This window comes from Maniola hyperantus, chromosome 13, assembly GCF_902806685.2.
Source record: "Maniola hyperantus chromosome 13, iAphHyp1.2, whole genome shotgun sequence".
Taxonomy (NCBI): domain Eukaryota; kingdom Metazoa; phylum Arthropoda; class Insecta; order Lepidoptera; family Nymphalidae; genus Maniola; species Maniola hyperantus.
The window spans coordinates 12,636,399-12,660,096 of NC_048548.1; the positions used below are offsets into that span (position 1 = coordinate 12,636,399).

At 39.1% G+C, this 23,698-nt stretch overlaps 2 protein-coding genes across 5 annotated transcripts; one reads left to right on the forward strand and one right to left on the reverse strand.

The window, feature by feature from the left end:
• Positions 1-4,892: 4,892 nt before the first annotated feature.
• LOC117987415 (sulfotransferase 1 family member D1-like) lies at positions 4,893-23,561 on the reverse strand. 4 transcript variants are annotated; one of them, XM_069502591.1, is made up of 10 exons: positions 23,503-23,535; positions 19,336-19,401; positions 18,577-18,661; positions 15,783-15,917; positions 14,936-15,035; positions 14,271-14,439; positions 13,744-13,870; positions 13,052-13,146; positions 12,309-12,477; positions 4,893-5,182 (listed from the first exon to the last, which is right to left on the reverse strand). In XM_069502591.1, exons 3-10 carry the CDS (start codon positions 18,653-18,655, stop codon positions 5,070-5,072), a joined length of 987 nt encoding a protein of 328 aa, XP_069358692.1. In that variant the 5' UTR covers positions 18,656-18,661; positions 19,336-19,401; positions 23,503-23,535; the 3' UTR covers positions 4,893-5,069. The 4 variants fall into 4 exon arrangements, with proteins under 4 accessions (XP_069358692.1, XP_069358691.1, XP_034830315.1 ...); XM_069502590.1 differs by lacking the exon at positions 19,336-19,401 and adding an exon at positions 21,096-21,121 and having other exon boundaries at positions 23,503-23,518; XM_034974424.2 differs by lacking the exon at positions 19,336-19,401 and having other exon boundaries at positions 23,503-23,561.
• LOC117987416 (collagenase-like) lies at positions 5,178-11,429 on the forward strand. Its single transcript, XM_034974425.2, has 5 exons — positions 5,178-6,050; positions 6,342-6,609; positions 8,676-8,765; positions 9,687-9,880; positions 11,310-11,429. The coding sequence occupies exons 1-5, from the start codon at positions 5,862-5,864 to the stop codon at positions 11,412-11,414; spliced, it is 846 nt and encodes a 281-aa protein (XP_034830316.1). The 5' UTR covers positions 5,178-5,861; the 3' UTR covers positions 11,415-11,429.
• Positions 23,562-23,698: the final 137 nt, after the last annotated feature.

Genomic DNA, 23,698 nt, shown 5'->3' on the forward strand with positions numbered 1-23,698 from the left:
AGTTCGTAGTGCGGTTAGATTAGACCGACGAAAAAACTATAAACTATCCAACCATCCTTAAAGACTTTGCGTCTAAAGATTATTATACTTTTTTTTATTTATTATTAGCCATGTTAAATGATTAATATTCCCCTTTCCTCTCCAACTAAGCGTCTGCAGGCTTGTGCAAGGAGTAGGTACGACAACAGTGCAACGGGCGGGGATCGAACCGTCGACCTTTCGGTTTTCAGTCCACTCCTTTACCGGTTGAGCTATTGAAGCTGTAAAAGCTCTAATTATCGCCCAAACGAATGAGCCTATTTTTATTTTCATTTTTCCGATTGTGATAAGAATTTCTTGCAATGCGGAGGCCATTAGTTTATAACATGACGATGTAATAACTTGTGTAAGGTAAATTATAAACGGTCGATGAATAGATCAAGTGTATGGGTTTACAATGCAAATAATAAATGGATTAAAATTAATGTACACTGGACTTTCATTGAATTCTCTTACATTGTAATAATCCTGTAATTAAGTATAGTTCGTACAAAATGACTTCTCGCGCGCCATTTTAACTCTATTGGCCAGCTGTCACATAGAAAGTACGGTTCACCTTTAAAATAGGTACCTACTAAAATCGTACTTTTGACATGACAGTTGACATACAAAATTAAAATGGCGAGTGAGAAATTAAAATCTATGCATTATATTTATAAATAGTGCTGAAAAATACTTTGTATATCATCATCATCACCTATCGCCGGCCCATTCCTGAGCACGGTTCTCTCAGAATGAGAGGGGTGACGACCTCCCTGGCTCAGTGGTGAGCGCTGTGGTTTTATAAGTGGGAGATCCCGGGTTCGATTCCCGGCATGAGCAATGTTTATGTATGAAATGGCAGTTGACACATAGATTTAAAATGGCGAGTGAGTTCTCAATTTGTACGGACTAAACATGCTTGGTGACCACCCCACGATCATACCGTTAGGTACCTACAAGCTGCCCTCGCGCGGCGGTCACGAAATACGCTCGCATCATACGACCGGCGCGCGGGGTGATTACGTAAAACGTTGCAGTAGCGACAGCAACGCGACAGCAGTAGCAATGCGACAGTTCATTTGCTGTCTCTCTTCTTCTTCCTATTTTGCTTTGTGACTATTGCGGTCTCTATCTAGTCTCTAGCCGCTGTTACAGTCTGACAGCAATGATAGCGAGAGCTACGCCTGTCGCGAGATACGTAATCGGGACGCCTATATGTGTATCATCTATGATCAGAACTTCCAAAGCTCCGCTGAGCGATACCGCAACACTTATACTCGCGACTTAGTGGTCAGAGCGTCGGGCGCGATCCCAGGAGACGCGGGCTTGATTCCTATTTTACCCCGTGGACCCAATAAGCCCATTTTCCATTTGCACGGAGTAGTTAAATAAACAAGTTGTAGAGACTTACAGTATATTCTAATGCTTTTAGCCAATTCAGTACAACGTTGTTCCCCTATTCTCAAAAGGCGAGCGTTTCAGGGCAATTTCGAGCGAATCCGACGCGGAAAGAGTTAATCTGATTTCATCAGATATTCATGATGTTATTTCCGCTTTAGGAGCACAGACATACATTTACGCAAATTGTGCTCTGAGAGAAATTGAACAACGGTTTTACGAGTTAACGTTACTGTGTGCGTAATCCCAGCAAAATAATGTCGAATTTCTGGATTTGAGTTGGATAGATTTTTAGTGCGTAACGTCGTGTAATTGTGCGTGAAAGTTTTAAATTTGTGCGTCCAACCAATAAGTAGATATTCGAAAAAAACGCGTTCTGCCAGGAATACGTCATCCCAGCTACACATTTTTTTCCCAATGGACGTACGAGAAAAAAAATAGGTCCATGAATTAGTGCGTTTTAAGAGGTAAATGTGCGTGCTAAAATTAAATTTGTGCGTCATAAAACTTCGAAGATATTCAGTTTTTTGCTGGGATGACGTTTAACCATTTCTTATATCTCTTAAACGGTTAAACGTATAGATGTGATTTTTTTTACACATGTTGCTATGAATTTGTGCGTAATGTTTGTAAAAACAGAATTTAAAAAAAAAAATACCGTTCAGTTTTTATAATTAAAAAATAAAATCACGTTATTAGGTCCTAGTACTTTAAATATGACCTCTAAAGATAAACTTATACCGTTGATTTGTCCCTTATAACGGCCCACAGTATCTTATCAAGTTTCATTGGAGTATTTTAAGTATTTATTGAATTATGAAGAAAATTACTACGACAGGACACGATATTTTTAGACATTTAATTGGCCGAGTTTTTTATGAGTTGGCTAATTAAAATTTCTACCAATAATTAGTGCGTCAGCTCATTTATCCATCTGCAAAAATATAGCCCAATACACAGATAAATTATAGAGATATAATCAAAAACCTATAAGATGCGCAATACAATGATAAACCGACAAAGTTTGAATAGCCACAAAAAGCGACCGTGTCATATATCGTGCTAACCTTCCAAAATTGATAGTATTGTACCATTACTTTTTTAGCACTTAAGTACAGGTACGTACATAATAGTTAGTGAAAATTAAAACAACAGAACAGTTCAATATATTTTTTATTTTCTAAGTTTTAGTTGATCAATATTCTGACTGAATACCGATTGTAAATTAAGTAGGTAATCTAAAATTATTGTATTAACATAATTTGTCATATTAACATAACAATAAAAATAATCAACAGTAACAAAATAGTAAAAAAATCTAGAAATAGAGATAAATCACGTTGAATCAACTAGTAGCTGGTGCAGTGCTCCATATTTTCCCTAACCTACCTAAGAATTTGCGTTACCTAAGTTACGTGCGAAAAAACATGTAGGATGGATCCCTCTAAAAGGGAACAGCTGTATAAACAGCGAGCGTCGTCAAGAACTACATCAGCAAGCCCAAGAAAAGGACAATCACAAAGGACAGGAAATAAAATAACTGTTAACTCTAATTATAATAGGAAATAAAATATCTATTAACCCTCATTTATGTTTTATTTTAGTGAAATAGTAGGTAGATCTTCAAAGTTTCAAACAAGTTTTAAGTTCCTACATTCTTACGAAAGACATACCTACTAGGTACTGCCTTACATTAAGTAAGTGGGCTGTATGTGGTCAATACGTAATTTCAAAAACTAATGATTTTATGTATTTGTAATGTAAGTAGGTGCATAGTGTTTGTAAATATAACTAGATACAGCCTATAGAAAGCTGTCCACTAGTACACTTGTAGCTCTATCGGTTTATGCCACAGATTCACGGCGGATCCTAATTGCGACGTTGCCAAACTTAATAGCATGGCTTGTAAGTAAAGATGGCTGTGGTCGGAACCTTTGGTACCTATTAGTTTTAAAATTCAGTTTTATTGCCGTGTTTTGAAGACGAACGGGTGGCTTAGTTTAACAGTTTCCAGAAAACTATATTGTTTAATTATGGCTTGTGACCAGACAATAGGACTGTTTGCTTTTGTTTGTTAAAATCCCGTGGGAACTCTAATATTTCGGAATAAATGTAACGGGTCACTTATGCAAAAATCACGTCAATCTGTAACTCTGTTGCGGTGTGATGGAAGGACAAACCAACAAACAAACATATTTTATAATAATGCTCGCATTTATAATATTAGTATGATTAATAAAAAGCTTAATAATTTTGTGCGCACATGTACCAGAATAGAAATGGCACAATACTATCAATTTTGGAAGGTTAGCACGATATATGACACGGTCGCTTTTTTGTGGCTATTCAAACTTTGTCGGTTTATCATTGTATTGCGCATCTTATAGGTTTTTTGATTATATCTCTATAATTTATCTGTGTATTGGGCTATATTTTTGCAGATGGATAAATGAGCTGACGCACTAATTATTGGTAGAAATTTTAATTAGCCAACTCATAAAATACTCGACCAATTAAATGTCGAAAAATATCGTAGTCCTGTCGTAGTAATTTTCTTCATAATTCAATAAATACTTAAAATACTCCAATGAAACTTGATAAGATACTGTGAGCCGTTATAAGGGACAAATCAACGGTATAAGTTTATCTTTAGAGGTCATATTTAAAGTACTAGGACCTAATAACGTTATTTTATTTTTTAATTATAAAAACTGAACGGTAATTTTTTTTAAAATTCTGTTTTTACAAACATTACGCACAAATTCATAGCAATATGTGTAAAAAAAATCACGTCTATACGTTTAACCGTTTAAGAGATATAAGAAATGGTTAAACGTCATCCCAGCAAAAAACTGAATATCTTCGAAGTGTTATGACGCACAAATTTAATTTTAGCACGCACATTTACCTCTTAAAACGCACTAATTCATGGACCTATTTTTTTTCTCGTACGTCCATTGGGAAAAAAATGTGTAGCTGGGATGACGTATTCCTGGCAAAACGCGTTTTTTTCGAATATCTACTTATTGGTTGGACGCACAAATTTAAAACTTTCACGCACAATTACACGACGTTACGCACTAAAAATCTATCCAACTCAAATCCTGAAATTCAACATTATTTTGCTGGGATTACGCACACAACGTTACTTCAAGAGATATTTTTAGGATCCGTATCCAGATATTCACGACGCGAGAAGTTGACTCGGCGAAAGTCGTCGAAACAACTTCTCTAGTACTTAGTAAATAGGTACCTAGTAGAGCGGGTGTTGCGGTTATTATGTTTTCCTTCATCGTTACAGCTGGTTAAAGCTTTTTAATTGGTTAAAAAAGAGACTACCATTTCTTACTAATTCTGAATACTGTGGATTGTATCGTCTCTTACCTTCAGGTAACCTATTAATCAAGACGTGATAATAGGTAATCATTGTACCTACCTACTTAATTTGTCATAGAATAAAAATAAAATAAAAATACGGATAAGAAGTAGGTATCTTTTATTTAAAAAAATATACTTAGGCATATTTCGATCGATTGTTGCATAGTTTTGAACATTTATGTTTGGCAAAGGACAGGGCTTTTTATATTATGAGAGATGCAGCCAACCTTATAATGGATGGTGTGGATGGGTAAAAGGTAAGACCTAACAAACTAGGCTTCTGGAAATCGTAGGCTAGTCTTGTTGAGATGCTTTTCCATGTACTCTTCGGCTTCTCTCTTTAACTGGTCGGTGTTGAAGTATTTCACCCAATTCCCGGAAAGACCTGAAACCAATAAGAAAAGGTAGGTAATACGTAGCTATAAAAAGCGTTGATAGAGTAGTGGTTAAAACTTCATATTCGGTGAGTCCAGAGTTTGATTGATTGAAAACTCCAAAAAGTGAGAGGTTTTGTACCTTGTTATGTACGCGCAATTACGTACGAGACTACAAGGGGTTCCTTGTTTTACTGCGGAACCCTAAAAAGAGGCCTAGCTTCACATGTGGAGCACCGCTGTTTATCTACCTATAAGTATACATCGAAGTTTTAACTTTCGTAGCGCGAATTAAGTAGATACAATCAAAATTTTATTGAAATGAAATGAAGAGAGCTGTATCTTTGACAGTAACTATATAGCTCAGCAGGTTGCGAAGATGAAGTAGCAATGGGAAGGACACATAATTCGAAAAACATGTAAGTACATCCCAATAATTCAGCACGCTTTGCGATACCAAACAAAACCCTAATCTCAAATTAATCGCACGTGTCTTCGCCAAGTAAAAAATCTAATTGACGTTTTTTAATTAGTTTTATCTGATAATCTATCATGTTATAATCTTGCATTTAAAATACTTAAATTATATTAATTATAATAATTTCCATTTTTCACGTGATTAGATAAATGAAGTAGGAAATTCATAAGTATAAAGGACTCGCGCAAAGTCAAAGTCGAACAGGCGTTAAAATGAAGTTCTTGTTGGTAGTTTGTCTTGCGGTCGCTGTATCGGCATATGAGCCGATTACCATCAACTACCATGAGGAGGTCGGGATCCCAGAGGCCGCTCGTATCAAGCTGGCTGAAGCGGCTATGGACTTCGATGGTAGCAGGATCGTAGGTGGATCAGCTTCTTCACTTGGAGCTCATCCTTTCATGGTAAGTCTCCACGATTGAGTTTAAAAACTTAAAATAAAAGGTTAAAATGCGTTTTCGTTATTTTGTTATCAACTGATCTATCAACGCACAGCTCAAACTACTGGACGGATCGGGCTGAAATTTGGCATGCAGATTATGACGTAGGCATCATCTAAGAAAGGATTTTTGAAAATTCAACCCATAAGGGGGTTAAATAGAGGTTTGAAAATTGCGAAGTCCACGCGGACGAAGTCGCGAGCTTAAGCTACTTTAAAAATAAGTACTTATGATTTGCATGTATCTACTTTTCAGGCAGGATTAGTAATTCAACTTGAAAGCGGCAGAGAGTCCATCTGCGGCGCTTCCCTTCTATCCAACACAGGATTAGTGGGAGCAGCTCATTGCTGGAGGGACGCTCGCAACCAGGCGCGTCAGTTCTTGGTGGTCCTGGGTTCCATACGCATCTTCTCTGGAGGTGTTCGCCAAGTCACCACCAGGGTCACTTTACACGAACATTACAATCCTACCAACTTGAACAATGACGTGTCTATCATACAGATCAACCATGTTGCATACACCAGTAAGTTTAATTTTCATTCTTTTCTTCTTGTTAATGTTCAATCTCTATATATAAAAAACCGGCCAAGTGCGAGTCAGGCTCGCGCAATGAGGGTTCCGTACTACAGTCGTATTTTTTCAACATTTTGCACGATAATTCAAAAACTATGATGCATAAAAATGAATAAAAATCCGTTTTAGAATGTACAGGTGAAGACGTTTCATATGATACCCCGCTTGATATAGTTATCTCACTTCGAATGTTGAAAATACTTATTATTAGTTCATGACCACAATTTAATTTTTTTTGTGTGATTTAACCTTAAATTCACGGTTTTCAGATTTTTACCCAAATGTCAACTGTAAGATTACCTACCTGCCAAATTTCATGATTCTAGGTCAACGGGAAGTACCCTGTAGGTTTCTTGACAGACAGACAGACAGACAGACAACAAAGTGATTCTATAAGGGTTCCGTTTTTCCTTTTGAGGTACGGAACCCTAAAAATGAATCGCTGAATATGTTGCTGATCGTAAATCTCGAGAACAGCTGAACCGATTTTTTTATAATATTCCTTGAAGTACGGGGATGGTTCTTAAGGAGAGGAAAATTTAAAAAAATTCCTAAAAAGAATCGACTGTTAGGCGGTACGAAGTTCGCCGGGGCAGCCAGTCAATCATAAATACTTATACTTATTTTGGTCAACTACTGGACATAGGCCTTTTTAAGAGCACTGCAAACGGCCGTACGCATCCGTCATCCACCTACTTTTCCATAGCGTCGCTTAGCTTCTACAACAAAGGTTCTATTTACCGTTAAATCAAGTGATATTTAATTACTTGAAACGCAAATAACTCCGAAAAGATAGAGGTGCGTGCCCGGGATCGAACCCTCGACCTCCGATTGGGAGGCGGACGTCCTATCACATGTCACAGGAAAAATCGTGATGAAACCTGCATGTCTGAGAGCTCTCCATAATGTTCTCAAAGGTGTGTGAAGTCTGCCAATCCGCACATGGCCAGCGTGGTAGACTATGGCCAAAATCCTTCTCACTCTGCGAGGAGACCGTTCTAAGTAGTGACTAGTGAACCGGCGATGATGATGATGATCCATCTCTCTCTGTGCGATTTGGATTTGGATTTTTGGCTTCATACACATTTCGCATGCAGCTCACGAGGTTACGATGTTTTCCTTCACCGTTAAAGCAAGTGATATATTATTATAAAACGCACAGAACTCCAAACCAACCACCAACCAACCAGCTCTTAGTTATTATTATGTATTAAGAAGTAGACGGAATGACACACTTTTTAAACCTTCGTGGTTTTTAGGGTTCCGTACCTCAAAAGGAAAAACGGAACCCTTATAGGATCACTTTGTTGTCTGTCTGTCTGTCTGTCTGTCTGTCTGTCTGTCTGTCTGTCCGTCTGTCTGTCAAGAAACCTACAGGGTACTTCCTGTTGACCTAGAATCATGAAATTTGGCAGGTAGGTAGATCTTATAGCTGACATTTGGGGAAAATCTGAAAACCGTGAAATTAGGGTTAGATCACACAAAAAAAAATTAAATTGTGGTCATGAACTAATAATTAGTATTTTCAACTTTCGAAGTGAGTGACTATATCAAGTGGGGTATCATATGAAAGGTCTTCACCTGTACATTCTAAAACAGATTTTTATGTATTTTTATGCATCAAAGTTTTTTCATTATCGTGCAAAATGTCGAAAAAATACGACTGTAGTACGGAACCCTCATTGCGCGAGCCTGACTCGCACTTGGCCGGTTTTTTGCTGTCTAAATTGGATTTGTTAAACATTCTTTATGTTAAAAATAATATTTATCCCGGCTGTACTCACGTGTCTAGGCGACGTATTCTTTATATTGATAATTAAAAAACAAAATATGTGATGTGTGGCACAGTTTGGTAAATAAACGTCTTTTCTTTCTTTCTTTCTTCTTTCAAAAAGTTTGCGGTGCGTGCCTGGGATCGAACCCCGGTCTCCAACTACTAGACTATCACCATTCTTTTGTATCATCTTTGTTGAGCGAAATATCGTACTTTGCTGAAATATTTTATCATTATTTCAGACAACATCGGCCGAATCAACCTCGCCAGTGGTAACCAGGACTTCATCGGCCAGTATGGGCTTGCTATTGGATTCGGAAGAACGGGTGACGGTGAGTTTACTACAATCGTAAAGGAGTATGGGACAAGATTATATAAGGACTTCAGCTATAAACCGCTTATATTACTGTACTTAAATCGCGATTCTAGTACCGTAGACCTATTCCACTTCTTGATACGCCTTACTCACAACCTTGAATGGGAAGCTGGAAGAAATCTCTGTTTAGAGATAAGCATTTCCGATGTAACTTAATTTATTATTACTTTGTAACTACAATTTTTGGTACATGAATAATAAAAATAAAAATAAATAAATAAATAAATCGCTCCAGTATGTATGCTATTCTCAAAAAAAAAACCGGCCAAGTGCGAGTCAGGTTCGCGCACTGTGTGTTCTGTATACTACAGTGGTATTTTTTAGATATATTGCACGATAATTCAAAAACTATGATGCATAAAAATAAATAAAAATCTGTTTTAGAATGTACAAGTAAAGCCCTTTCATATGATACCCCAATTGATATAGTTATCTTACTTCGAAAATTGAAAATACTAATTATTTATTAGTTTATGACCACAATTTTTTTTGTGTGATCTAACCCTAAAATCACGGTTTTCAGATTTTTCCCCGAATGTCTGCTATAAGACCTACCTACCTGCCAAATTTCATGATTCTAGGTCAACGGGAAGTACCCTGTAGGTTTCTTGACTGACAAACAGACAGACAACAAAGTGATCCTATAAGGGTTCAGTTTTTCCTTTTGAGGTACGGAACCCTAAAAATTGCTTCACTGACACGTCATGATTCTTTTTTAACCGACTTCCAAAAGGGAGGTGATCCATTAATTAAATAAGTATTGTGTTATAGTAGCCATGGTAGAAGTTAAAATATTATGCAGCCGGGTTTTAAAAATATTTTAATTAATACCTACCTTCGTGATTTACCTACATCATGAAAATTTTCGTCTTTTTAGGTGCCTCAGTCACACAAAACCAAGCTCTAAGACATGCGAACTTGCAAATTATCAACAACGACTTCTGCACGCGCATCTACGGTAACGTGGTGGTCATCGCATCCACACTCTGCACCGCCGGTGGTAGGCAGAACGTCTGCGGCGGTGACTCCGGTGGTCCACTTGTCATCGGCACTGGTGCTAACCGCCAACTGGTCAGTAATGCTATGCATTTACGGTGACGTGGTGGTCATTGCATCCACTCTCTGCACCGCCGGTGGTAGGCAGAACGTCTGCGGCGGTGACTCCGGTGGTCCACTTGTCATCGGCACTGGTGCTAACCGCCAACTGGTCAGTAATGTTATGCATTTACGGTGACGTGGTGGTCATTGCATCCACTCTCTGCACCGCCGGTGGTAGGCAGAACGTCTGCGGCGGTGACTCCGGTGGTCCACTTGTCATCGGCACTGGTGCTAACCGCCAACTGGTCAGTAATGTTATGCATCTACGGTGACGTGGTGGTCATCGCATCCACTCTCTGCACCGCTGGTGGTAGGCAGAACGTCTGCGGCGGTGACTCCGGTGGTCCTCTTGTCATCGCCACTGGTGCTAACCGCCAACTGGTCAGTAATGTTATGCATTCACGGTGACGTGGTGGTCATCGCATCCACTCTCTGCACCGCCGGTGGTAGGCAGAACGTCTGCGGCGGTGACTCCGGTGGTCCACTTGTCATCGGCACTGGTGCTAACCGCCAACTGGTCAGTAATGTTATGCATTTACGGTGACGTGGTGGTCATTGCATCCACTCTCTGCACCGCCGGTGGTAGGCAGAACGTCTGCGGCGGTGACTCCGGTGGTCCACTTGTCATCGGCACTGGTGCTAACCGCCAACTGGTCAGTAATGTTATGCATTCACGGTGACGTGGTGGTCATCGCATCCACTCTCTGCACCGCCGGTGGTAGGCAGAACGTCTGCGGCGGTGACTCCGGTGGTCCACTTGTCATCGGCACTGGTGCTAACCGCCAACTGGTCAGTAATGTTATGCATTTACGGTGACGTGGTGGTCATTGCATCCACTCTCTGCACCGCCGGTGGTAGGCAGAACGTCTGCGGCGGTGACTCCGGTGGTCCACTTGTCATCGGTACTGGTGCTAACCGCCAACTGGTCAGTAATGCTATGCATCTACGGTAACGTGGTGGTCATCGCATCCACACTCTGCACCGCTGGTGGTAGGCAGAACGTCTGCGGCGGTGACTCCGGTGGTCCACTTGTCATCGGCACTGGTGCTAACCGCCAACTGGTCAGTAATGCTATGCATTTACGGTGACGTGGTGGTCATCGCATCCACACTCTGCACCGCTGGTGGTAGGCAGAACGTATGCGGCGGTGACTCCGGTGGTCCTATTGTCATCGGCACTGTTATTACTTCGTTCCATTACGTTTTATCACGTTACAATCTCTTTATTTATTTATTCCGATACAAGTTAACCCTTGACTGCGATCTCACCTGGTCGTAAGTTATGATGCAGTTTAAGATGGAAGTGGGCTAATTTGGAAGGGATATGGCAGTTTTGTCAAACCAAAACTAAATCGCTTGGCGGCACGGCTTTGCTGACTTTGGATGACGTGTTCTGTTCACAGGTCGGTATCGTGTCGTTCGGCTCGAGCTCGGGCTGCGGGCGCGGCCACCCCGCTGGGTTCGCGCGCGTCACCTCCTTCAACTCCTGGATCCGCAGACACATCTAGATCTACACTCTAATCGAAACGAAATAAAAGTTGTTCGACTATTTAACTAGTCTTTTCTTTACGACTTGGGTTTGCAGCTCCCATTCTGAAACTTCTAGGTCTTCATCATCTCAACCCAGTGCCAGCCTATTGAGAACGGTTGGTCGATTCCGTAAACCCCGCATCAATCATTATTACTTACGTGGCTGAATTTATGGTGTTCTTATTGGAACAATGAATTGTAGCCAATAGCGAGCGAGCGTCAACCAATCAGCTAGGTGATTGCGATCGTGACATTGTAGCTGTCATTCTGCCGCAATCGAGCATTGGGTCTACCCTCAGAATAAGAAGTGTTTAGGCCGTATTGTTCATCACGTTGCCTTGACTTTACACATCTTTGAGAACATTATTATACAGGCTGTAACCAGAACGCTAGCAAAAACTTATCGTTATTGTTACTACCTAAATACAATCCAATACCGATAACCATTTGCCTCATTTTGTAGTTTTAGTGATTTATAATTTTAGATTTTAAACTGCAATGTATAGCGTGCAAAACTCGGGTCAATGCCCACCTACGACGCAGCATTGACTCCGAGTGGCCTACTTACGCAACGTTCGTTGACCTGTAGCGTCCTGTGGTAACAGTAACTATAGTGCGCGACAGGTAGAGATGGCTATCGCGGTGGAGATGGTTCTGCGCACCCGCACAGCCCCCGTGCTAACCTGGTGCGAGGTAGTGCGGGTGACGTGCGGGTATACGGGGTGTCCCCTTGCCTCATACAATGATTGTCATCTTGACTTGTCGCGTACTATATCTGTCTCTTTTGAATAAATTGCTGTAACTTTGTCTTTGTAGGTACCTACTAGATAGGCATAATATCTATTCTAATCTCTTTAAATTGGTTTATTTACCTTTTCTCATAAACTTGATTTCGGAGTCCTTATCATCTTTGCCGAATTTAAAGGCGGATGATTTTTTCATGTTATTGAAATTCAGATGTTCAGCGAGCTTGTCCTTCTGCTCGTCTGTATACTCTTTGCCCAAAACTAGGGACACTTTGTCTATTACTCCACGTAGATCCTGAAAGTGTAAATAAAATTATTTTAAAACTATTAGAAGCAACGCACACCTACAGACTACAGAGCGAAGTAAAGTCTTTTATAGGGTTCCATAGTAAACAAGGAACCCTTATAATTTCGCGAAGTCTGTCTATCTGTCCGTCCATCTGTGGCTTAGCTCAGAGACTACTAGTGCTAGAACGATGAAATTCAGCAAAAGAATATATAAATTGGTAAAATAAAATCTTGAATAAAATTGTTTTAGAGTACTTCCCCTAAACGTAAAGTAGGTGTCGACTTTTTTTCTTCGTGTATCTCATTGTGTAGGATGTCGTTAGATAGGTCTTTCAAAAATATTGCGGGTGTGTGAAAGCCGTTTTTCGGTTCAGGGATCCATTTGTGAAATGTTAAGCTTTAAAGTGCTAATTTTTGTTAGTATCCACCCTGCCAGCTAAATGGTTGCTTGCAAAATTACCCTGCGCATCAATTCCACTCCACTCAGCTAGTAGACATTGAGCCTAAGTTTTCAAGTATTAATAGGTTGGTAATTAGTAGTAGTAATTAGAAAAGTTGTAGGAATTGTTCTGAAATCTTGCCTTTTGCATTTCTTCATAAAACACGAAGGTCATATTGGGATGATCACGTTTTTCCCAAGCTTCCTCAATGTGCGGGAAAATTGGCATATGTAGCACTGAAAATGTTTAATGATTACAATTAGGTATTTCAAAAAGTTGCATTGTATGTAGTGAATTTTATTATTATTACTATACGCTTTATTGTACCACCATAACAAGGATTACAATAAAAGAACAAAAAACAAAGATCGCTAATTAGCGATATAGTATAACAGGCAACCTTAAAAGAATAGGAAAAAATAGAAAATATTCATAATAAACATTTGTTGTTATAGCGGCAATAGAAATACACATTCTGTAAAAATTTCAACTCTCTGCCTATTATGGTTCACGAGATACAGCCCGCTGACAGACAGACGGACGGACAGCGGAGTAGGGTCCCGATGGTACCCTTTGGGTATGGAACCCTAAGGCGCCGTCCTATTGTCATCGCTCGTGCGATGATGCGTGCGTCCGACGAAAATGATCGCGCGTCCCGTGCGTTCAAACAAACTGTGTTCTACTGAATGTCCTTTGAAGATCGCGCGATCATGCGATGCGTTCATATTGTATTTCATCGCACGATGAAATGGCATCGCATCATCACGCGAGCGATGACAATAGGACGGCGCCAATAAAGTGTAGGTACGTCTTTGAAGATAGACAAAACTTACACAAGTCCTTTTTGAATAATTCCCAAAATTCAGTGAACTGGACACCCTCGTCGAAGTATCTGAACAGCTTGTGCATGAAGTGGAACGAGACGGCCACGTCGCGAGGGTCCCGCGCTATGTAGAACACCTATCAAACCGAACAAAACTTATAAATCACTAAAAATAGTGCATAAATTAACCCTTTTAAGGAACATGCTGTGAAATCATTAAAATGTAGTTACCGACAAGTTTAACTATCAAAAAAAAAACAAAATTAAACGGGTTGCACAGCAATTCATGGTTCGATTTTTGACTACCTTCCTATTGGGTTGCGGCATATGGAGGCATACAGGGTGTTACTAGAACGCTGGAAAAAACGAAGACAGGTGATAGTACTGATGATTGCAGATAATATGATACCACAAAAAAAACGCGAAAAAAATATATTAAAAAATCTTATTAAAAGTTTACGATATATTGCAAATAAAACATCTGACCGACGCGGTCGGTCAGCGAAAGTTGCGTAAGTAGGCCACTCGGAGTCTTACCTTAGCAGTATCAAGCAGTGTAGGAGGCAGCAGCGACAAAGGTAGATGGGTTTTAATAAACCGAGGAGACGGCAGCGTATGCAAGTTACTGAAATCGTCTACGGTTGCTTGGCCACTCTTGCCGCTTGGTGGAGGCCCTTGATTTATTTCTGATGACATCGTCGGGTATCTAGACAATGATTTGTGGTATTGAGTGATTAGAACTTTTGTGATGAAAGCAATAATCCATACTAACTAATATTATAAATGTGAAAGTGTGTCTGTCTGTCCGCCTGCTAGCTTTTCACGGCCGTTCTTCGAAGTGGCCGCCATACAAATACGTACAATCGATTCGTATTTTTTTGACGGATCCGTGAAATCACGTATGAGTGCACAAACGTGATTGTCGTACATTCGCTCTTTTCAGATATTGATCTGAAAAGTTTTTTGCTAGTTCTTCTCGGTAGGAAGGGCATTGCGAACCAATCGTAGAAACATTTGACGAATCATAAGCACTTCTAAATGTTTATTTGAATAATCTTTCTATTTCATGTCTATTTCTATTTTGTCGTGCCGGTCTCGGGTCTGTCATTTATGTCGTCTGTATCATGTAGATATATCATAGCCATTTTATTTCTATCTGGATTCAAGATCTCAGATAGGTTATGAAATAATATGTAACTTACTCAATGAACGCAAATCGTTTTGTCAGTAGCGTGTTCGCTGCACCATCGTAGTCAAGATTGTTTTTCAGAAGCCATACTAATTCTTGTAGCCATGTTGTTCCTAGAGAAAATATAAAATTTTCAGCAGTATCCTAACACACCTATGTTTAACAGGATAAGTAATCACAATAAAATTAAATACAAAAACACAAAAACCCCTCTAAAAAGTAAAACAATATATTGTATTGGCTCTTTAAGTTTGTATGCGGCCGAAAGTAATATACATCAATCTTTAGAAGGAGATAGCAGATTTGTAGAGCACCGTTGAGACCAACAAAACGTCATATACAGTGCGAAGGCTATTTTGGCGCGTGGCGAAAATCGGAACTAACGTTGCCGTCAAGTGTCCCCATTGTTCTTGTTTGAATAGTCTAAGCGTGGAGACGTCGTGGGTTCGATTCCTGCCGATCCGCAATCTTTGATATGTATTTAATTGTTCAGCAGTGGTTTGGTGATATTGTACTAATTCACGCTTCATTTATTTATTTAATTATTTGTCAACTGAAAACTATCATTACAGGCTAACCTAATGCGATAGCTAAGTTAACTTAAATTAATTATATCTACTTATTATTACATACTTTTTACTATGTACAACTAATTGACTTAAACTTAAATAACCTACTTTATTTAAAACTTAACAAAAACGTTGTGGCCCTAATGAACTCGCTCAGTGAGCAGCTGAAGTCGATGTGTTCAGCGACCGAGTTGAGCGTGCAAGTTGCGCGCTAGTGCAAGTTCATAAAACCGGTAGGGCTATTTATTTTATTTACTAGGGGTTTCCTTAGGGGTAAAGATAATAATTTACCTGATCTAGAAAAGGCGAGCACCCAAATATCATCGGGCCTCACTTCAAGGTTGTATATTTCTGCAGCATGATCACCGTAGCCCGCCATCGAGAAATGCCCGTGCGGACCCACTCGAATGAAGGGACGAATATAACCTGAAATAATCTGTTAAATTAGTCTAAATATTTAAAAGGAAATGGTGACTGACTGACTGACTAACGGATCTATCAACTAACACCTCAAACTACTGGACGGATCATGCTGATTTTTTTTAATATGTAGATACCTACTAAAAACATCTTAAATATAAAAGGAATAGGTGACTGACTGACTGATTGACTGATTTATCAACGCACAGCTCAAACTACTGGATGGATCGGGCTGAAATTTGGCATGCAGATAGCTATTACGACGTAGGCATCCGCTAAGAAAGGATTTTTGAAAATTCAACCCATAAGGGGGTGAAATAGGGGTTTAAAATTTATGTAGTCCACGCGGACGAAGTCGCGAGCACAAGCTAGTTTACAATAAGAGAAAAAGAGATCTCTGAGAGAGGTTGTAAAGGGAGTAGAATATAAAATTTGGCATGCAGATAACTTTTAGAACGTAGGTAGACATGCGATAAGAAAGAATTTCTGAAAATTCAACCCCTAAAGGGGTAAAATAGGGATTGGAAATTTGTGTAGTCCATGCAGACGAAATCACGAGCAAAAGCTAGTAAATGATAAAATTGCTTTAATTGTAAAAGTAGTATGTAGGTACCTCTACAATGTAGGCACACAGGTACCTCTACAATGTAGGCACACAGGTACGTCTACAATGTAGGCACATAGGTAATCGCTTGTGTAGTCAAAGTCAAAAGTAGGCAAATTACTAAAGTTTTCAACGAAAATAACTAAGTACATTATGAAGTCGGTATATACAGGGTGTAACCAGAACTCTAGCAAAAACGAAGACAGGTCATAGTACTGATGATTACTCATAATATTATTATGATACCAGAAAAATAAAGCGAAATACATAAAAATAAAATCCTATATTTTGTAAAAGTTAGTACGATATATTGCGAATTAAAACATCTGACTGACGCTAGGGGTCAACGAACATTGCGTAAGTAGGCCACACAATATCGCGTCGTAAGTGGGGCATTGACCCGAGTGTTGCATGCTATACATTGCGGGTTTGAAAAATACTACATCACTAAAACTACAAAATTGGTATTCGATTGTGTTTAGATAGTATAACAATAACGCTAAGTTTTCGCTAGCGTTCTGGTTACACCCTGTAGTAAGCTGAAGCCAAAGTTCGTATTTTCGATACAGCTTTATGCCTCTGACAGGGTTATTACGTACGGCGACAATTTCGAGAACAGCCGAGTGGAAGGCAAATCGGCTATTTGTGATAACGTTGCGGCCTGAAATTGAGCTGGATTAAGTATAATCGGTTCAGGATCATGTAGTACTTAGGTAAGGATAAGACTGTGTCACTCTCGACTGTAACGTAATATTATAACTAGCGGATACCCGGCGTGTGCTACTACGCTAAAAAAACCGGCCAAGTGCGAGTCAGGCCCGCACAACAAAAGTTCCGTATAACAGTCGTATTTTTTCGACATTTTGCACGATAATTCAAAAACTATGATGATGCATAAAAATAAATAAAAATCCGTTTTAGAATGTACAAGCGAAGACCTTTCATATGATATCCCACTTCATATACCTAGTTATCTTACTTTGAAAATTAAAATACTAATTTATTTTTTGTGTAATGTAACCACAAATTCACGGTTTTCATATTTTTCCCCTAATGCCAGCTATAAGCCCTATCTACCTGTCAAATTTCATGATTCTAGGTCAACGGGAAGTACCCTGTAGGTTTGTTGACAGACTGACGGACAGACAGACAGAAAGACAGACAACAAAGTGATCCTATAAGGGTTCCGCTTTTCCTTTTGAGGTACGGAACCCTAAAAAAAGAATGTGCCTAATCATTAGGCACATTCTTTTTTCTCATTCCAGACCACTAAAGCAATGCATTAGGCCCTAATGCATTGCTTTAGTGGTCTGGAACCGCCTTTGCCTTATTAACAATTATTGCCTTTCTAATGAAACGGATTTAGGGCACATCGGTTAGATGATTTCAAACTTATAATGAACACACATGTTTTTTGTGTTTTATATAGGTACTAATTTTTTGAAAAATAAAATGTAGCCTATGTCACTCAGGAATAATGTAGCTTTCTACTGGTGAAAGAATTTTCAAAATCGGTTAAGTAGTTCCAGAGATTATCCCCTACAAACAAACTTACAAACATTACCTCTTTATAATATTAGTATGCGTAGATTTAGGTTTTTTTGAAAATTTCGTGGAACCCTTTGATTTCCCGGGACAAAAAGTAGCATATGTCCCTCCCTGGACCATATAAAGACTATAAAGCTAACAGACAGTCAGGCAGACAGACATATTTGCATTTATGTATAATATTATTAGTATGGAAATGTATTTTACAGGAGATTATTCAAGCTATCAAAGAGGCAGTTACGGGTATATAAAGAAATATTGATAACTAGCTTATGCTCGCGACTTCGTCCGCGTTTACTACACAAATTTCAAAACCGTATTTCCCCCCTTAGGGGTTGAATTTTCAAAAACCCTTTCTTAGCGGATGCCTACGTCACAATAGCTTTTTCTGCATGCCAAAATTCAGCCCGATCCGTCCAATAGTTTGAGCTGTGCGTTGATTGATGAGTCAGTCAGTCAGTCACCTTTACCTTTTATACATTTAGATATAGTGTGAATGAAATAATTTTATACCTTTATAATATTGCTTCACTAGCTTATCTTCCTCTTCAGTGACATTTTTGATTTCATACGGGAAGTGTTTCTCTGCCATTGTATCCTGAAAATTGAAACTAGGCTCAAATTCTCGATGACCTGTACCCGTAGTACAAGATTTTACGTCTCACCAAACCAAACCAAATTCGAGAGTCGAAATACTTCCGCGTTACAGTAAACTGGATCTTAAATGCCTTGTTTTAAAGCTCAAGTTTGTCTACACTTCTACAGCCAGCGCTCCAAGCGGAAACATTGCGAAATTAAAATCAGTGGCATTGAATATTTGACTTCAATTCAAGGCTGTTTAGGTCCATTTTACTGTAACGCGGAAGTATTTCGACTCTCGAATTTGGTTTCGTTTGGTGCAACGTAAAATCTTGTACTACTGGTACTGCATGCCTGAGAGTTTTCTCAAAGTAACCTATGTGAAATCTGCCAATCCGCTTGTGAAGGACAAACTCTTCTCATTCTGAGAGGAGACCCGTGCTCAGTAGTGAGCTGGCCATGGATCGATGAAGATGATAATGATAATGACGAGTAGGAATGGAGTACTTAGTAATCGACATAGCTCAACGGGTTGCGAAACTGAAGTGACAACGAGCGTGCCACATAGTCCTAAACCGAAACCAACTGTAGGTCTACGTCCTACTTACTCTGAATTGAAAAAACACGCATTTTCAATCTATTATGTGCTTTTCTATTATGTAACAAGATCTAAGAACAAACTCAAACTTCTACCCCGTTCAGATCGGAAGTCCAAACAAGAATTTAATCCTCTACGCAGACGACGCGACGTCGCGGGTTCTGAAAGTGAGTTGCAATAAAGTTATTCGCTGTTCAAAGCAAACATCTCGACGATCGGAGACAAAGTCGACTTGTCGAGTAGCTTCCATTAAGTAACTGATTCTCGGTTAAGTTGAGAAATTGTTAATGAACGGAGCGATTCCTAAGCTTTTCCACTTTTATAAACTGTTTTCTTTCGTGCTATACGTTCCTACCAAGGTACTCGACAGGTTAATAAATCACCGCCCATAATATTATTATATCAATACTTATATTATAAACTAGCTGCTCTGGCGAACTTCGTTCCGCCTAACAGTCGATTCAAATTTTATAAATTTTTCTCTCCGTAAGAACCATCCTCGTACTTCAAGGAATATTATAAAAACACTGGCCAAGTGCGAGTCAGGCTCGCGCAATGAGGGTTCCGTACTACAGTCGTATTTTTTCGACATTTTGCAGGATAATTCAAAAAATATGATACATAAAAATAAATAAAAATCTGTTTTAGAATGCACAGGTGAAGACCTTTCATATGATACCCCACTTGATATAGCTATCTTACTTCGAAATGGAAAATACTAATTTTTAGTTCATGACCACAATTTAATATTTTTTTGTGTGATGTAACCACAAATTCACGGTTTTCAGATTTTTCCCCAAATGTCACCTTTATAGCTGACATTTCATTGGTGGTTTCATTTCACTGCCAAATTTCATGATTCTAGGTCAACGGGAAGTACCCTGTAGGTTTCTTGACAGACAGACAGACAACAAAGTGATCCTATAAGGGTTCCGTTTTTCCTTTTGAGGTACGGAACCCTAAAAAGAATTAGCAAAATCGGTTCAGGTGTTCTCGAGATTTGCGATGACCAACACATTTAGTGATTCATTTTTATACTTAGAAGATGGGAAAGTGTGACTTGTATAATACAAGTTTCAATAAACACAGGTCGGGATAGTTGCAAAATTTTAATTACGAGAAGCTGAAATTCCATCGATCCGACTCCAAGATCAAAAGGCAGGCGGGCAACAAAGCTGATACTGCTTTGAAGTGCCATCGACTTTAATGAGCGCTTGACGTATGAAACCCGTGAAACTTGGCGAGGGATACTCGCTCTTATAATCTAGCTCTTTAATTATCGCGCCCTTATTTTCCGTGTTTGCTGAAAAGACGTCTAAGTAGTTTAGTTAAGACTGATAAAGAATTTGTTAAGACGAACTCTGATCAGATACCTATCAATTTCATTTTATTTTTTGTGGCATAACTATGTAGATTGTAATTTGTAGATATAGTAGGTACGCGACAGGTCGAGATGGCAATCGGGGTATGGGGCGTGAGGACGTCCCACACGTCACCCGCCCTATCCCGCATCTAGCTAGACGTTGACAGCTATTAATCATATTAATAATACACATTTACAACTATCTTTTCACGGCCCAACAGTTTAACCGATTTTGTTGAAAAGTACTGAGTTAACTTACATTCCGGGGAAGGACATAGTCTACTTTTTATCCCGGAAAATCAAAGAGTTCCCACGGGATTCTAAAAGGCCCACCTGTTCAGCCGATAAAAAAAAAAAAACGAAGTTTGGTACGGTGGTAGCTTGCATCCCGGAAATTGACATAGGCAACTTTTTGAAAATCAAAGAGTTCCCATGGGAATTTTTAACGACGAAGTCGCGGGCATCAGCTAGTAAATAATAAATGTTTCTTACCTTGATAATAAACCCTGTGCACATCACTGTAAACAGAACGATATTTTTGTATGAATACATCTTTCCCTAACGTTCCTCTAGTGTATAATGCACGATTGTTTAGAAAGAGATTCAAATATCAGGGTCGTTAGAATTTTGGAAAAATAAAAACACGACACAAACCAGTAATACCTATACCTACACGTAGCTGTTACTGTTTATTTTTAGGGTTCCGTACCTCAAAAGGAAAAACGGAACCCTTATAGGATCACTTTGTTGTCTGTCTGTCAAGAAACCTACAGGGTACTTCCCGTTGACCTAGAATCATGAAATTTGGCAGGTAGGTAGATCTTATAGCTGACATTTGGGGAAAATTCTGAAAACCGTGAATTTGTGGTTACATCACACAAAAAAAATTAAATTGTGGTCATGAACTATTAATTAGTATTTTCAATTTTCTAAGTAGGTATGATAACTATATCAAGTGGGGTATCATATGAAAGGTCTTCACCTGTGCATTCTAAAACAGATTTTTATTTATTTTTATGTATCATAGTTTTTGAATTATCCTGCAAAATGTCGAAAAAATACGACTGTAGTACGGAACCCTCGTTGCGCGAGCCTGACTCGCACTTGGCCGGTTTTTTTCTTTTGATGTCTTTTAAGGTTAAAAGTCGTATTTATATGGAAATGACAACTTTTTGTCAGACCCAAAAAGGCTGTGCTCTTACATTTATTTTTACAGTGTTTAAGTATATTATGGAAAGGAAAACTTTTTTTTCAGACCCAAAAAGTCTGTGCCTTTACAATCCACTATTGCAAAGTGGATTTGGTGGATTGTAAGGTGTACATCTCCTGAGGATGCTCCGGTGTCGGGGCGAAACGTGCGTCGAGTGTGTTTGGGATTTGTGTGGTGCTGCGTGGTGGTGGTGCGTATTGCTTGCCTGGTGGCTGGTTTATTTTTTATTTTTTATAAAGAATATTAGCCATGTTAAATGACTAATATTCCCCTATCCTCTCCAACTAAGCGTCAAGCTTGTGCTAGGAGTAGGTACGACAATAGTGCAACGGGCGGGGTTTGTTGAACCGTCGACCTTTCGGTTTTCAGTCCACTCCTTTACCTGTTGAGCTATTGAGGCTAATTTAAATTTTTCCTGCATGTTTAGCAGTGGGAGGGCGGGCGGTGCATGTCGCATGCTGCATGTTGCACCATACAGATTTGATCGGTTTCAGCGGATTATAGAAAACTAGATGATGCCCGCGACTTCGTCCGCGTGGATTTAGGTTTTTAAAAACGCCTGCTTCTTCACAACAAACATGTTTTCAAAAACATTCGAAAACATAGTTTCGTCTGTGATTCGTACCTACGTACAGTTCTTGCAAAACACGAAGGCGAGTGAACTATACTTGTGGTTACGTCGTATACACGGACATTGTGTAAGTGTGCGTGCACGTCGGACCAATCAGTCGCGAGCAAGCGCTCGCAAACGCACACATATATTGTACCTTACTTATACCGATATGACTTACACACAAGCATGAGCCGCTCGCCCTCGTGAAATGCAAGAACTATAACAGAGAGAGCGCTATACGTAACTTCTTTCCGTGGATAGTAGAAAAGGAGTTTCCAGTTGCAAGTCCCAACATAAATCACAATAATTATAAGGTAGATATGTAATCTAGATATTATATAAGGAAAAGCTGACTGACTTCTGATCTATCAACGCAAATTACTGGACGGATCGAGCTGAAATTTGGCGTGCAGATTGTAGATACCTATTATTACCGCTAAGAAAGGATTTTTGAAAATTCAACCCGCAGGCCGCAAGAGGGGTAAAATAGGGGTTTGAAAGTGTAGTCCACGCGGACGAAGTCGTGGGAATAAGCCAGTCACTAATTGATTTATTTGTTCTTGCAAAAAGGTCTTTTTACAAATTGTGCCAGGGACCCTGAAGTAAGTTTGCAAAACTTGTATCTCAGGGTATCCTAAATAAACTAAGGAAATTTCGAATAGGGTTATCGAGTCAACCGGGGACCCGAGAGCTGGCAGCTACCTTGGTCAAAGAATTAGTTTGGCCATCCAAGGGGGTAATGCTGCCAGCATCTTGGGTACAATGCCTCGCTGCGGTGGTCTCTTTAGATTTAATTTAAGTTATTTTAGTTTTAATTTAATGTTGTTTTATTTTACTTTTAATTTAGATTTAAGTTTTTTAGTATACACTATTAATAATAAGTTTGTATGTTTTATTTTAATATTTTTAAGTATGTAAAAAATAAATAACTAACGTAACTAATATAATTAACGTTTAAACACTATATACACTTACAGAATATTCCAAAACGTGTACCTACATGCTATTAATAATTCAATAAAATCTTATTATATCAAACAATAAACTAATAATATACAATTAGATATTAATAATACCTTATGCACGTCACACGTATTCACAGATTGAGATAACACAGGAGACCTAAAGCGTTTCGAAATCGGATAGGTCTTGTGGTTAGGAACTGGTTATGCTATCAATTTACATTAGATAATTACCTATTTATAAACATATGAGATAAAAAAACGGCCAAGTGCGGTCAGGCTTCGGTTACACTCGCGGACCGCGGGTTCC

Excerpts from the sequence above, each read along its gene's own strand:
- LOC117987416 (XM_034974425.2), top strand. The coding sequence starts at position 5,862 with ATGAAGTTCTTGTTGGTAGTTTGTCTTGCGGTCGCTGTATCGGCATAT. Across the intron at positions 6,051-6,341 it reads TTGGAGCTCATCCTTTCATG|GCAGGATTAGTAATTCAACT; the intron begins GTAAGTCTCCAC and ends TCTACTTTTCAG. Across the intron at positions 6,610-8,675 it reads CAACCATGTTGCATACACCA|ACAACATCGGCCGAATCAAC; the intron begins GTAAGTTTAATT and ends TCATTATTTCAG.
- LOC117987415 (XM_069502590.1), bottom strand. The coding sequence starts at position 21,119 with ATGTGCACAGGGTTTATTATCAAG. Across the intron at positions 15,918-18,576 it reads AGTGAAGCAATATTATAAAG|GTTATATTCGTCCCTTCATT; the intron begins GTATAAAATTAT and ends AGATTATTTCAG. Across the intron at positions 13,871-14,270 it reads CACTGCTTGATACTGCTAAG|GTGTTCTACATAGCGCGGGA; the intron begins GTAAGACTCCGA and ends TCGGTTTGATAG.